Source organism: Nomascus leucogenys, chromosome 4 (genome assembly GCF_006542625.1).
Source record: "Nomascus leucogenys isolate Asia chromosome 4, Asia_NLE_v1, whole genome shotgun sequence".
Taxonomy (NCBI): domain Eukaryota; kingdom Metazoa; phylum Chordata; class Mammalia; order Primates; family Hylobatidae; genus Nomascus; species Nomascus leucogenys.
The window spans coordinates 126,146,211-126,162,363 of NC_044384.1; the positions used below are offsets into that span (position 1 = coordinate 126,146,211).

The 16,153-nt window shown below is 38.1% G+C and overlaps 1 protein-coding gene across 1 annotated transcript in view; it reads right to left on the bottom strand.

Annotated features, from left to right (window-relative positions):
- The window catches only part of RARB (retinoic acid receptor beta), a 498,581-nt gene that overhangs the window by 410,094 nt on the left and 72,334 nt on the right, over window positions 1-16,153 (bottom strand). The window contains exon 2 of the mRNA XM_012498360.2: window positions 10,126-10,580. Coding sequence (XP_012353814.2) covers window positions 10,126-10,303 — 178 coding nt within the window. The 5' untranslated portion in view covers window positions 10,304-10,580. The remainder of the gene's footprint in view (window positions 1-10,125; window positions 10,581-16,153) is intronic.

Below are 16,153 nucleotides of genomic sequence, written 5' to 3' on the forward strand. Positions count from 1 at the left end.
TGACAGTCCGGCAAAGCGCTGGGGTTATAGGTGTAAGCCACCATACTTGGCCTACTTTTTACTCTTATAACACTGTTATAAGTAGTTTACATGTATCAATTGATGGAAATTGATCATGATCAACATCATAATCTTTCGAAGATAAATTGCCCTTATTTTACAGAGAAAATGGCACATAGAGGTTAAAAATCTGTCCAAGGACACAGACTGGGTCTGGAAGCAGCAACCTCTCTCTCACCCCCATTTTCAACCTCCTATCTTTCTGCATCTCCCCCCTCCCCTAGATTTTCAACACTAACATCAATTGTGGTTCAACAAGATGAAACTTTCCTAATTATTAGTTTTGAGTTAATTATAAGCTCCTAGAGGTTAGGGGCAGTCTCCAAGCAGTACTTCTCACAGGACCACATGTGATTCACCATGAAACAACAGCCAGATAACTCTCTGCTGTCATCAGTGCCCACAAACCCACAGATGAACTCTGGCCTTAATCTCAAAATGCCCTATTTTTTTTTTTATTTTGTCTAAACATTTGCAAAGCTTATGGGCATTTGGCAAAGATCTCAGCACTAAATTAACAATGCACATTCTCATTGAAAAGCAGTCATTTCCACCAAAAAGTACAATGGCTTTTTTCAGATTTGGGCACTAATTAGAAAAAAAAAAAAACAAACTCTGTATTTGTAGATTTTCATATTATTAAGTTTGATTCATCTGATTAACATAAAAAGACAATGGTAGGGGCCAAGTTAACCAGGGAAGGATTTATTTAGGGCCAGAATCCTTTAGTAAAATTTAACGTGGTGAAACCCTAGGTTACCTCAAAGAAGCTTACATAGGCTTTTGGCCATAAGAAACTAAAAGAATCCTGGATGAGGGGAACTAATGGGGACAGATACAAAGACCAGGACACCAACAGTGTGTACAACTAATTACACAATAAAATTAGCTTTAAGTATAAGAGAGAAGATAATACGTGTTATTGCAGAAGAGATGCTAGGGCTGGACAGAGGAGTCATTAAAATTTGACTGTCGAAAGACTGTCCAAGAATTCTGGACACTAGAAGCTGAGGCAAAGTCAATATGTAAGTTTGTATGATAAATTTATAGTATACAAATCCTAAAGAGAGTCTAGAAGATAGATAAGCCAATAAAGTGATGTTCAAGATAATACAGAACTGATAATTATAATAAGATCACTGCCACCAATAATCCCTCGGTGACTGAAACTTGAATATGAACTTGTAATATGAATGGTTTTTCTGAAGAATCTCACAGACTCCAATTTGACAGTGATGAGTAATCCTGCAGGGTTTTGAGGCAAAGGTTTTAAAATGAAGAATAAAATGAATATTAAAGAGAACATGTTGAGGTCAAGAAAGGAGGTGGGAGTTTGCCATCCAGTAAGACAAAATGAAAACCAGAGGAAGAGAAAGAAATTCATTCTGAAAAATTGTGAACATTGTGAATTATAATCATGGACTTGTAGCTGCCAGTATCAAGAGAGACTGGCTATGTAGTAATAAAAAAAAACTTTCTTCAAATATTATTCGTTAGTCCAAGCCAGAGAAGCCACATAAAGTAGGAAAAGAAAGTCATTATAAGGATAAAATTAAGAGAAAATAAACAAATTAATGGATATTTTTAGACGGAGAAAGTTTCAAAAACATAGTTTTTCTTTTTTGGTAGTAAGAAGTTATGGTCCCTGTATCAGTTTTCTAGAGTTGCTGTCACAAAATACCACAAACAGTTCTGTAGGCCAGAAGTCCAAAACCAAGGTGCTGGCAGGGTTGGCTCCTTCTAAGAGCTGTAGGGGGAATGTTCTCCATGCCTCTCTCCTAGCTCCTGGTGGCTTGCCAGCAGTCTTTGGCTTTTGGCAGCTAGCTCCAATCTTCACATGTGTCTCTACCTCTGTGTCTAAATTTCCCCTTTTTATAAGGACACAGTCATACTGGATTAGGGCCCACCGTAATGACCTCAGCTTAACTTAATCCTGTTTCCAAATAAGCCTATATTCACAGGTACTGGGGGTTAAGGCTTCAACATCTCTTTGGAGGACACAATTTAACCCATAATAATTTTACAATTTTTTCTGGTAAATACTAATATAATGTCTCATTGGAGATAGAACCTGACACCACACCCAAGTGAAAACCCATCATTCTCATGGATTTACCCAGAAAATTCTCACAGAGCTTCTGAGGTGTCTAACACAATACCTAACACAACCCATATGTGTTAAATATATATCAGAAGAGTGAATTCATTATAACAATACCATTGAGTCCCTTTTGTACCCCTTAGGGACATTGGCTACACTGGCTACACATCAAGAAATGAAGGCAAGTGCTAGATGGTTCCTTCCTAACACCATATGCCATCCAAGACAGGAAACTTTCCTGCTTTCCCTGGGCCTTCTGCATATTGCTTTTCCCAGCACCATGCCCACTACCCCATGGCTGGCGTAATCGCTGGTTCTGGTGTTGCAAGCCCTCCTCTGTCCATCTCACTTATAAACTCCCTTCCTCTCCTCTTAACAGCTACAGCATTTATTTTCTAGTCAGTTTATTTCACTGTTATTTTTTCACTAATTCATTCATGTGTTCATTCATTCCAAAGATTCTCAACCCTTTGGACTCAATGCTTCTTTTAGCAACATATATCACCTGCTGTATGATTCCAAAATGAAAGTCATAGGTAATATAGGCCACCTACACATGTAATTCCAAAGAAGTTAATAGATTTCTCTGACTACAATACCAAGGATGAATGGAAAAATGTAATTTGTAATACAGTAATGGTTATTTCAATGTGTAATTGCTCAGGCATAAAGAAATGGTAAGATGCTTGCCCCTCTATGCAGAATTACAGTGAATGTTTTAGCTATGAATGCAGATTGACAGAAGCTTGTGGTATTGGTGACTTGAATACCGAGAACAGTACTGCCATCAGTGACATGATTTTACAAAATGATGAATGACTCTCAGAAAATTTCCCAACAGAACAAAGATCAACCTACTACTGACTTGCATGGCAATTAAAGCCCTAAATAATTTAGGGTATAATAAAAGCATACAACAATGTTTTGCATTTATATGTAAAATGAAGTTATGATTTAGGATCAGTTCATCATAATTTATTTGGGGAGGGCGGAGCTTCTTAACAGGAATGCCTGGTGGGACATCGGAAAGTCATCAGAACGTGAGGCACTTCTTTATTATTTGCAACTATCGCATACATTGTAGGACATTCAGCCTCCTAGCTTCTGCCCACTAAATCTCTGCAGTGCTCCCAATGAGCATGGCACACGAAAGCACAGCTATAAGTTTCCAAAATTCCCTCACCAGCAAAAACCATTGATTCAATCATTCCACAGAGATGAAATGGGTTTCCACTATGTCTCATGTGTTAGATCAACAGATAAGCAGAGGAGGAAAAGTTATGAAAACATCTAAAGACAGCAGAATAAGACATGCATAGTAAATCAGAGTACTTACGATGCACAGTGGGTACCTGGGTGGGAGGGAATGTTACAAGCTTTATAAAACCTAGGTCCTGAAGGGCAAAGAGCAATCAGGGTTTTAGATCTAAATGGTTTTCAGTGATTATGACTTCTCAGTAGGAATGCAATATCCTTAAAGACAGACAAAGTGCTCTAGAAATCTGTGTGTCCCCTCAATATCCACAGCAAACATAGAGTTATGAAAAGAGGACTGACTTTGGTCATAACAAGAAGAGTTCAAGCCCAGCCCCACCACTGAGCAACCTTAGAAAAGTTGGTTACCTGGCTCTTACCTTCTCTATTTCCCTTTTCCAGTTGGCAGACAGAGGTAATATATGTAGCAAAAGAAATGTTATTTTTGATAATTAATTTTCATTGCAAGGTTAAAAAAAAGCAAGGGAATTGATGGTACCACCTGCCCATTTGTTGATCTGGGAGCCCCAAGTTTTTGGATGTGCTCAAATAACAAGACTAATTAGATTCATTCTTTCTCTCTCTCCCTCTTTTTCTCCCTTCCTCTTTCCTTCTCCCCCACCCTCTCCTTCTACATAAAATTACAAAGATTCATTCAAATGTCAGAGGGAACTAAAGGAGAAAACAGAGAAACAAAGACAGAATAAGGTACTGCATCATGTCAGTGACAAGGCATAAATCACCAGAGCTTTTGTGGGACTGCCTCGGATATATTCTGAAGATGGCCCAGGCCACTCCACCTGACCTCAAGTCCACCTACCTGCATGGAGGCTAATCTCCCATCACTAAAGGCCATCTAAATATAACCTATCTGAAATCTATAGGAGTTGCAGATGGATGAGTTCATTGAGGCAGAACTTTAGAACATGAGATATGGGAAGTCTCATTTTCTATAATGAACTCAGCCAACTCAAAGCCATTGTCATGATTCTAACTTTTCCAAAGTTCAATTTTTATAAGGTCAAAGTGCTCTTTTTAAATGTCTACATTTTATCTAATAAATATAACCGGAATGTCTTTATCTAAAGGAATTCTAATACAAATTCTTAAACGATTACTCCATCTTTTCTCCATTCTTGGTCCTTCTTTGTATATATTCTTTCAGTCATGTCCTTCCTAGGAAAAAAGTGATTGGCAGGAGTAACTTGAAGGTAAATTCATTCCCATCTTTATGATGGCCTCTACGGACTGAAAGCCTACCTCTACTTAGGGACATACTTCCACAATTGAGATACTCCTTTGGGAATTGTAGTTAATTTGATGAAAGTGAATAATACTCTTTTTGTTTTTAATTCATATTCATATATTCTTTATCCCTTTGGGGGTAGAGATCAAAAAACAGAACGAGCTCAGTTCCTCATTAGAACTCTTCTAAGGATTATTAGGTTGGTGCAAAATAATTGTGGTTCTTGCCATTACTTTTAATGGCAACGTGATTACTTAATACATGTTATACTCAACCAGAGTCTGGGAAAGTTGTAGAAACATCAAGAAGACACAAAGATTCTTGTTTTTTTGGGGAAAAGAGGCACTGAAGTAATCAATTCCTGTTCACCTTTAAGGAATGGCCTCTTAAATACACATATGACTCTGGGCCTAAGGAAGTCCACTAAAATAGTTCCATCATGTCAACAGTATAAACTCTATTTCTCAAACATTCAAAGCCTTTGGCCTCCCTAAGCCAATGAGGGAGGTGAAATGGACAAAACTGTTATAACTGAGTTTACTCAAATTCCCAAGAAGTGTCTTACTTTCATTTATTTTTATTTGGTTTAACAATGTAAGGATACATAGATATAAATGCTACCATTATGTTTGACTTTCACAAAATACCAGCAATATATTAAGTCCCTGATATCTTAAAATCAAATGTGATCCCTGTCCAGTAGAGTCACTGCGTAAGTTTAAGGACAAATATAACTTAATGGAAAGAAGACAAGACTACAGAGTAAAAGGTGATGGTAGAAATTAATGAGTTGGATTTACTTGCCATCAATCTGCATATACTTAAAACAGGATCCACACCTCTGAGCCAATTGTCCCTAACATGTAATAAGGAAATTCAATCTGTCAGCACACCCTGCTTTAGACAAGCTAGGTAACAAAGCTCTTCCTAGTTTAAGACAAAAAATAGAAATAAGACTCATTTTATGTTCTGTCATTGGTAATTCTGAGATTGCACAGCCTGTCTCTCCAGAAGGTTGGGATTTTTTAAGCAAATACCCTATTTTGTGATTTTGACAGGAGAGCACTTTCTGATCATTAAAAAAGAAGGGGAAAAGAATTTGCATTTTAAGATGCTGGAGTTAAACTAAGATCATTTTGAGAGAGGTTCTGAAGCCAAAACACTTAACAATATTTTCCAGCTTGCAACAACCTATAAAAAGCACATGTGCAGCAATAAAACAGAACAAGCAGCCATGAAAGGAACATAAAGTGAGACAGACAGACAGTTGTCCAACTCTCACAGAGAGCCCTACCACATAATATTTTGAGTGTTCCCTGGCATAGCATATCAGGCTCTTCTCCTGTTGGAAGTCATGCTTATCAAAGGCACTGTGGCGGCACCCTCTCAAGTCTCCATTGTGATGAAAACTGATAGTGGCTTCCACAGTAGTTGATTAAATTAAAGAGGTTGCAAGGTCCTTTAAATATCCATCATCTCCAAGGACTCCCTGAAACATCGTGGAAAAAAGATGTCCATGGTGGAGCTGTGAATTTTCCAAGGGATTATGCTGGCCTCATTGCTCAAAACACTGGGAAAGGCATGCACTCTGGGGTCTCGAGGTCTGGATTTGGAATTTGACTCCAACATTAACTGCTTATGTAAGCTCTTTACTCTCTCTAAGCCTCCTGGTCTTTATCTGTAAAATGGAACTTCTGTAATGGAATGGCAGTGACGTCGAGGCTATTAAAAAGACTAAGAATGGCATACACTAAATGCTCTGTGAGTAATCCAAGATGTGCTCAATGCATGGTAGTTTTTCTTGTTACATATTTTAACTCCCCCTTTTTTCATATGTTCCCTGTGTTCTAAGCTTATAGAGACTCTATGCTGCAAAAATTAAGTCAGAATGCAAAGACAAGGGCATGTACACACAGAAGATGCTTTCAAGTTCTCTTCTGCAAATTTCTTTTCTTCTTTAAGGTAGAAAGCTCTTGAGAATAGACCTTCTGAAAAGTGGCCACATCTTCCCCTCTGAATTGTGAGTGGTCACAAATGATCATACCAATAGCCAAGTATTCCACGCTGCAAAAGAACAGGGGCCACCCTGGTAAATGGCATGTGGACCGGGAGAAACCTGAGTTACGTGAAATCATTGCCTATTAGAGCTGAAAAGATCTTGGGGATGATCTGATTTCACCCCTTTATAGTACAAGTTTCCTTTCTAATTTAGACTTCAACTTCATTCTTGAAAGATTTAGATATATAATAAAAGTCTGTCCTGTAAGTAAAAATATTTTATAGTTGATAGAATAGAAATTCAGAGAGGTTAAATGACTGCAAAGTAGACAGAGCATCAAGGACATCTTTACGTGTGGGAATGGAGCCATTGCGCTGAGCGCTGTAGGCTTAGAGAAGTTCAGTATGCAGAGCTCAGGTTCAGGTCAAGGAGATAAAGCTGACCAGAGTCAGAAGGGAATGAGAGAAGAGTGAGGAGCAGGTATAACCTCAGTAGCTGCTATGGAAATTGTTCTTACTTGCTTTTGAGGTAGAGAATTATTGAGCCTTCACAATTATTTGGTGCTGACAGACCCTCACTACAGGGGCAGGAGAATTTATTCTTTCTAGTGAGCTGCAGAATCAAGACATGTACAGATTACAAAAGAGATATCAGTAAGTCCTACAGTTCAATGACATGAATCTCTTTACAGAGTCATTCTCCAACATGTTCGTTCCCTTTTTATTCCACATTGGTCAACTTTTCCACCCAAGTATGTGTGTTGCTAGTTATTGAGTCTTTACAGAATTTGGCTACCTTCCTACTAATTTCAGTATATGGATAAAACCTTAAATTTATTTTTAGCCAAGTCTGTGGTTAATTTTTAAGACTTTATCCTTTTCTAGGAACTTTTGAAAACACAGGCTTTAACAAGGACAATTCCTTCTTTGAGGGCCAACTAACAGAGTCATATTCATTGTGGCTTCTTTTAATCATTTCCATCTGAGCAGCTTTCATGTGCTTTGACTGTAGCAAGAAATAATAACATGAGGTATTAGGGTATGAAGTAAGTCATCTTTGATGTTTCCAGCCTGAACTTTCTGTACCTAGTCCTTTTTCTGCCCCTTCTCCAAACACCTTTTAAGGTGCAGTTACTTAGCACTCTCCTCACAAGGCCCTCAAGAAAAAAGTCGGCCACTATTTATCCTTTTTTTGAACTTCAAACCCTCTCTTTCCAAAGGTTGAATCTATTCAATTGCCAGTATATAACCAGTTTTGATCTAGAAAATGACAACTGCATTATAGTTCAATCTAATAGTAATGGCATCCTGTACTTTATTAGTAACTGTGAAATAAAAATAATTACCTTGTATTTTGAGTGGAAAAGAGGCTTAGATATGATATATCTCAACCACTCTTCCATTTAATATGCTCTGCATTTTCCTTAAAATCAGTAGTAGCCAAGACCGGGCATGGTGGCTCACACCTATAATCCTAGCACTTTAGGAGGCTGAGGCGGGCAGATCATGAGGTCAAGAGATTGAGACTATTCTGGCCAACATGGTGAATCCACGTCTCTACCCAAAATACACAAATTAGCTGGGTGTGGTGGTACGTGCCTGTAGTCCCAGTCACTCAGTGGGCTGAGGCAGGAGAAACACTTGAAACCGGGAGGTGGAGGTTGCAGTGAGCCGAGATCACACCACTGCACTCTGGCCCGGCGAAAGAGCAAGATACCATCTCAAAAATAAAGAAAGAAAGAAATAAAAGATAAATAAAAATAAAAATAAATCAGTAGCCAAAGAAGCCCAAAGCCCAAAGTTGCTGTTGGGAACCTAGAGGTTTCAGGCTGCCTTAGAGTTGCAATCTGCCAAATTTGATCATTCAGCATGGGAATCCTACTCATATCTCAACTTCTTGGCTACATCTACAAAATATGCTTCTGATCTCAGGAAAGAAACCTGTTAAAATGTGCTATCAGGCCAGTTGAGCAATGGAATTAGCCACAGAGGCTCACAGGTGAAATTTTAATGGCTTTATCAATCATTTAGACCTCCTCATTTGCTAGCTAAAAGTAACTTCATTATATCATTTGCATATTGAGTGAACATGATTTGAAACAGCACTTGGGTCAGCAAGATATTTTGAGTACTGGTACTATGTCCATTTCTCTGGATAGTCAATACGCCACTTTGGCTGCTTCAACTTTCAGTTTGAACTTCAGAAGCATGGGAGGTTTTTAGGCAATTCCAGAGACATGAGGGTCATATGCTCAAGCCAGAAATTTGAAACACAGGAGGAAAGAATCATCAGCAAATCGAGTCACTGTTTATCAGGAATGATATAGTACTATGATTGCAATCAACATCCCAAAAGTGAAAGTCTGTCATCTGTTTGCCTATCTGTCAGTCTATTCGTCCATCCAAACATCCATCCCCTACTATTTTTGAAGGCACTGTACCAGGGATTCTACTTAGGTAGAACAAGCTCCCTGCTTTCAGTGAGCTAAGGATTTAGTAGAAAGAATGAGTGAAAGCACGAAGAGCACAATATAGAAAGATTAAGGCGGTATCCCAATGATATCACGCTAATATTTGGGGGAAGTCCTTGAAGACAAGCAAAATGCAAAACAGTCACCAGGAAGAGTTACAAAGAACTCCTGTTGCTCTATCAGCCAGAAAGGACTTGGAGAACATGCTGTGGATGCCTGTTGTTAAATCAATATGCCTTTTCACCTCCAGATGCTAAGCCAAATAAGTTGTTACTAACAGGTGGAAAAGCTCGCTGGCTACCACAGTTTGTCTTTAAACAGGCAGAACTTTCGAAAAATTGCACAATATACATGTTTCAATGTGGAAGTCGTATCAGTCTTGGAGAATTCTAACTTTGACCATTTTTATTTTACAGTACCTTATATAGAAAATTTAAGGGAAGATCTGGGATAAGAAATAGCTAGTACAGAAAAGAAAGGTGCCAAGGACACTAAAAAAGCTTAATGTGATATGAATTGGTAGCAAAGGTCTGTGGGAAGTTGAGAACAATTACAGATATCATTTGTACACAGGAAATAAGTACAAGTTTCAAAGGAGATCTCACAACAAAAATAGATTTTAACTCTAGTATTATCGTTAGTGATTTTTATGGTATCATCTCCTAATTCACTGCTTCCATTATTTATCACGTGGCCAATTTCTTCAGATATTGACCACAGATATTAACCCCATATGCTCATCACTTTTTGTGTTTGCATTTTATGAAATAGAGCAAAATACCAAAGCAGCTTTGAATGGGTTGAATTCTAAAATTTGCCACTTGTCTAGTTTCAAATCATATCTCTTTCCACAGGACTAAAAGTAGAATGCAAGACCAAAAGAAACCAGCACCCAATGAATTAAGAAATTGCCCTGGATACCAACCATTCTGTTTCCTCAGTTCCCTTCATCCAATCAACCCAGAGAAAAGAGAGCAAATTCCAGCAGGACTTACTTGCCGGCGACGGGGTGCTGCATCCACTCGGAGGCGGATGTCCATGAAGGCCATGGAGGGGAGGCAGGGAAAGTCCTCCGATGACAGGTGGAAAGAGTAACGGGTAGGGTGTGGCTGGATAGTGAGTCATGTGTCCATTCACTGCTGGGACCGGACATGCGTGGCCGCTGGTGGTCATGTTTCGGGCCTCACAGAAAGAAAGGTGCTCTGGAGCAGGAACACATCACTCCAGGTCTTAAACCAAAGTCAGGGAGGTAAATGCACTGCAGGAGTTGAGGCTGAGCTGTGTACTGAGCCAAAGTCAAGATGGTTCAACTGATGACCTTGCTTCTTCCCAGCATGGTTTCTCCGCCTTTCATTTTGCTACACTGATTACAGGAAGGATGCTTTCGTCGTTCAGCTTCTCAGTTTAAGACTGGAGATACTAGCACCTTCAAATTTCAGAGCTGTTAATTCTGTAAGAAAAAAATGAAAAAAAAAATATGTATCACAAATAAAATCTCTCCCTATACAAAACGTCTCTAATACTAATCCAGGTCTCCTAATTCCTTGTCTTCCTACAGTTACTACTTCCCAAAGAGTGTTAATTTTCTTTTCTCACATTCTAACATAGACTACAACTTTTACTCAATTTAAAAATAACTGACCATCTGATATTAAATAGCAAAACCCTCCACTCCTATGTTATTTGGCTATATCACTCTGCTAAATTTTTCTCCATGGCAGTTAAACAACTTGATACATTACATGTGGGAGTGTTTGTTTTTGTCTGTCTCCCCCATTAGCATGCACTCACCAGGAGGGCAGAGTGTTTTTGTTAACAGTTATGCTTTAAGCTCCTAGAACAGTACCTGACAAAGGATAGACCCTCAGTATGTATCAGTTGAATGAATGAAATTTTTTCCTTGCTTTTTTAGGGAAACTATTTAATGCTATTCTAACTGATATGCTTCCAAATTTTACTTCTTTTATAGGAATAACTTTGGATTTTACTGTGGCTATTTGGAGTGACATAGCCAAGATAAATAAAATAACGGGAGAAACTATAACCTAATGAGAGAGTAAAATATTATGTTTCACTTCTTTATTATCAACATCTTTCACAATTGTGCATCCATCCACCCATCCATTTGTTGACCCATTTGTCTGTCTGTCTATCCCATCACCTATTCACCAATCAAATCTCACTATTATGTGCCAGGCGCTAATACAGGAACTAGAGATATATACGGTGCCGAAGAACACTAATGTGATTTCTGCCCTGAGCTGCTAGTTTTAACAACTATTGATTGAGGTCATATTGTTAAAGAAGTCTAAACTGCTCCATGCTTCATGAAGGACAATCCAGAGATCTCAACACCTAGGATTCCTTGAGACTGGGAATAGAAGAAGCTTAAATTCTAGAGTGGGCTGGCTGTAAACTTCATAACCTCACCTTGGCTCTGATAACCAATATTAATTAGAAGCTCCCAAACTCTGCCCACTGAATGGCAACCCCTAAATGTATTCATGTGGCACAGAACAAGAGTACTTCAAGGCCAGAATACAGTAGTTGTTAAGAGCGTGATTCTAGAGCCAGTGTGTCCAGCTCAAATAATTCTGCCCCTCGGGCAATTATTTGTCCCTTCAATGTTATTTTTTTCCTGTAAAATAAGAATAATTTACTTCAGAATGGTATTGTGAGGATTAAATGAGGGAATACAACAGAAAAACAGTGTCTGATATATAGTAAACACTAGGTAAATAGTTAACACTTGGTAAAAGTTTCTATTAACATTAACATATTTGTTATCACGTCAAAATAACATGCTTCTCACAACAAGCTTGCTGGAATAGACAAGAGGTTTTGGGGTTAGGGCAGGGAGACTATATTATAGTAATCCCAGGAAAAGAATGTTAGGAATAAAGCTTATGTCCTTGCAGTAAGGAAGAAAATGAGGGATCTGGGTAAGGTTGAGAACAATCACTCATTAAGGCTTCTTGACTTCAGTTTTTGAAGTGAGTCAGTTTGATTCTCATAAACCCTAAAACGTTCTAATCAAATATAATTTTCATTGACTATTTACCACATATGAGGCACCTCACTAGAAGCTCTAACCCTTTTAAGGCAGATATTTTTTTATTTTCCAGATGAGAAGAGTAAGTCTCAGTGAGTTTCAATGAATTCTCCTCAATGTCACAGAGTAAGCCCTCGCTAAGCCAGAATTTGAATCACCTTCTCTGCTCTTGCCCCTCTGCGAAGCTAAGCTTATATATTTTGAACGCCTATGTTATGCTCGTTGTACTCTACAGAGGAAAAACCCAGTGAGCAGTTGTGATGTTTGCTTCTGTCCTCACTTAGATGACATCTGCCCCAGGGCCTTGAATCCCTGGCCTATTAATATTAAAAACGAACAGTGTCAACAGTGAGACCATATGGTCCCAGGCCCCTTAGTACTCCGCGGAACTTACAAAAGAGATGACATTGCCTGTTGGCTTATACGACACAATAATGCTAAAAATCCCACCCAAAATTTCAATGCCTTTTTCAAACTTTCAAACTACAACTTGTTTCTCTGATGAAAAGAAAGTAAACAGCCTCTGAATCCATTTTATCTCAGAGGTGCTTTTGGTGCTTTTTCTTCAAAAAAGCATACATTATCCAATATATTCAATAGTTTTATTTTGTAGTTTGTAGCAAATTAATTAGAAAATAAACAATACCATTTACTATTTGCTGAGTTTCCACTCAATTTGATTTTTAAATCACACACAAAGAATAGCATTGTTATAAATGGTCTTTCTATCTCCATTTGACAAACTACCTCATTAACTGGTGGAGCTGACAGTTCAGCAAATCCACCCCCGCAGGGCACAATTCTGATTTTTAAAGCTGTTTTTTTATTTTTTTTTTAAACCAACCAGGGACTGGTTGGGAAAAAACCATTATTCCACCCTCAATAATCCTTCATTTCTCTTTGCTTTCAAACTCTGCAGATTGTCAGCGTCTTGCCTGTCTGGTTGAGAGGTCTGGTATCATGGCTGGGCTTTTTTTTTTTTTAAACTACTTATACAGATAATAGGCAAAAAAAAAAAAAAAAAAAAAAAAAAAAAAAAAAAAAATCAATGTGTCGAGAAAATCCCGACATTAGGTTGGTAGAAAATTGTCTGAGCAGTCACTGGGTCTATGTTCACATATGTGACTGATTAAGGCTATTCCTGGAAGCAGAGAACTTCCTTTGTTTCAGGCTTTTAGAAAAAAAGATTAGCAGTGCTCTTTTTTCTTTAAGGCTGATTTGAGTTTGGGCTCATCTGGGGTTCTTTCCTTCACCACCTCAGGCAAAGCAAACAGGAGCTGAGTGGAAGAGAGGAAGGAAGTAGGGACTGGGTTGGAAGGTCTTGGATCTACCAGTCAAGATATTCTCTGGTTATCAGTTTCAGAATCTGTAAAACGGGTCAAGTGAAGAGAAATAGGCTTTACGTCAAGTTTCTCAAACTGCATTTTCCAGAAAATAAGTGTTTTACAAGAACATACTAAATGAAAAAAAAAAGATTAAAATAATAATTGTCTGTATGGTTGATATTGTTATGCAATAATCTGTCTTTGATAAACAAAACGCCAGACAGGAGGTAGCATGATTGGTCAACCGCTTGAATCACACATGCACATTTAGTGGTAGGGTCTGGGTAATCTTTACAAATCTTAATATTTATGCCTGTATCTATGATATCTTATTAACAAAATATTTTTCTATTTTTCTCCACACATATGTATATAATTTTTCTCTAGTTTATTATTTTTGTTCTATGAAAATATTTATAAAATAACATTTGAATGATTTTCTGTTACATTTCATTCACCAGAGGTCATTTTTATATTAAGTTTAGCTCAAATTTGCATGTAAGCTTCCAACCTTATGCTTCTCCACAATTCAAATTTATTTTATAAACATAATACTTACAACACGATTTTTAAAAGTCAAATAGTTTCTTTAGATCAGTGATTCTCAAAGTGGGTCCCTCAGCTGGCAACATCAGCCATCACCAGCAAACTGGTTAAAAATGCAAATTCTCCAGGCCCCACCTGAGAGACCTACTGAATCAGAAACTCTGGAAAGGGTCTCCCCTCACCTGCGTTCTAACAAGCCCTCCAGAAGACTCCGATGCAGCTAACATTTGAGAGCCACAGCTCTACACATGAGGTTGAAAAATTTCTTCTGTAAAGAGCCAGAAAGTGAGTATTTGGGACAGTGGTTCATACAGTCTGTGTCACCACTGCTAAACTCTCCTGTTGTAGCAACTAATTTGGCACAAAAGCAGCCACAGAGAATCCATAAATGATTTGGTGTGGTTGTGGTTGTATTCTAATAAAGCATTGTTTATAAAAATAGGCAGCCTGATGAATTTGACCCATGGGCCATGGTTTGCTGACCCCTGCTTGAGACTGATAAAGAATAACAGCTCTCTATCCTTCTCATTCTTGAGTTCCCCTCAGAAGCAAGTACTTCAACTTCTTTTTTTTTTTTTTTTTTTTTAAAGAAATAAGGTGTCACTCTGTCACCCAGGCTAGAGTGCAGCAGCACAATCACAGTTCACTGCAGCCTCAACCACCTGAGCACAAGCAATCTTTCCACCTCAGTCTCCAGAGTAGCTGGAACTATAGGTGTGTGTCACCAGGCCCAGCTAATTTTTGTATTTTTTGTAGTGACGTGGTTTTGTTATGTTGCCCCGGCTGGTCTCGAACTCCTGGACGCAAGTGATCCTTCTGCCTCAGCATCCCAAAGTGCTGGGATAACAGGCATGAGTCACCGTGCCAGGCAAAATTTTTTTTATCTATTGGTTTCTACTATAAATATGATATAACTCTCTTAAACTATTGCCCACACATAGAAACCTCTTTCTCCTTACTCCCAACATAATTTTATCACAATTTTAAAAATAAAAACCATTTACATTATGTTTATATTATGACCAGATAAATATTGTTACAGTTGAGTTACATGATATACTGCATTTATAGTTTTCTTATAAAATTGTTTTTTTCCTGGAGTTAACAGCTTTATTTACATAGTTTGATTAGTCTTCTTTATATCTGTGAATAATTCTTTTCTAAGTCTCCAACAATTTTGACTGACATGTCATGTGATAAATGAATTCCACAATTGGAGACATTCCTCCTGCTCCAGGGCTGATTGGCTTCTTTCCTAGGCACATGCACTGACGTCAGACTAGGATTTTCTATTATTGCTTCTCTCTTTTTTCGGAATCCCCGTTTCCTGAAACTTCTGTTTTGTTGTCTCCATTTGGAAATCTTATTTAGATGGTAGACCTTCAGAATTGATTGTCTCTATTTTCTCTCCATTTCCACTTCTTCATCCATTTGTTCTCTTTTCTGGAAGATACCCTCACCTTTAACTTCCAATTATTCTATTGATTTTTACATTTATGGTAACATATTTTTAACATCTAAGAGTTTTTCTCTTTTCTTATTTATACATTGTTCTTTGTCATGACTGCCACGTATTTTCTGATATTTTTTAGGATATTAAGAATAGTTCTAGGTTTACAGGCATGGTTTCTCATGCCTGTAAACCCAGCACTTTGGGAGGCTGAGGTGGGTGGATTACTTGAGATCAGGAGTTTGAGACTAGCCTGGCCAATATGGTGAAACCTTGTCTCTACTAAAAATACAAAAAATTAGCCGGGCATGGTGGCACCTGCCTGTAATCCCAGCTACTTGGGAGGCTGAGGCAGGAGAATCAATTGCTTGAACCTGGGGGGCGGAAGTTGCAGTGAGCCAAAATTGTGCCACTGCATTCCAGCCTGGGCAAAAGAGCAACACTCCATCTCAAAAAAGAAAAAGAAAAAAAACAAGAGAAATGTCCTTTTCAGTGTTTTATTCTGCTTACTATATTATTGACTCTTTCTCTTCACTTTATTTCTGTTTTGTTTCCATTAACATTAGATGTATTTCTCATTTGTATTGTCTGCCAAATTCTCTAGTCTGTCCATTCATATTAAAAAGAGGAAGTTTATTGCAAATTGTTTT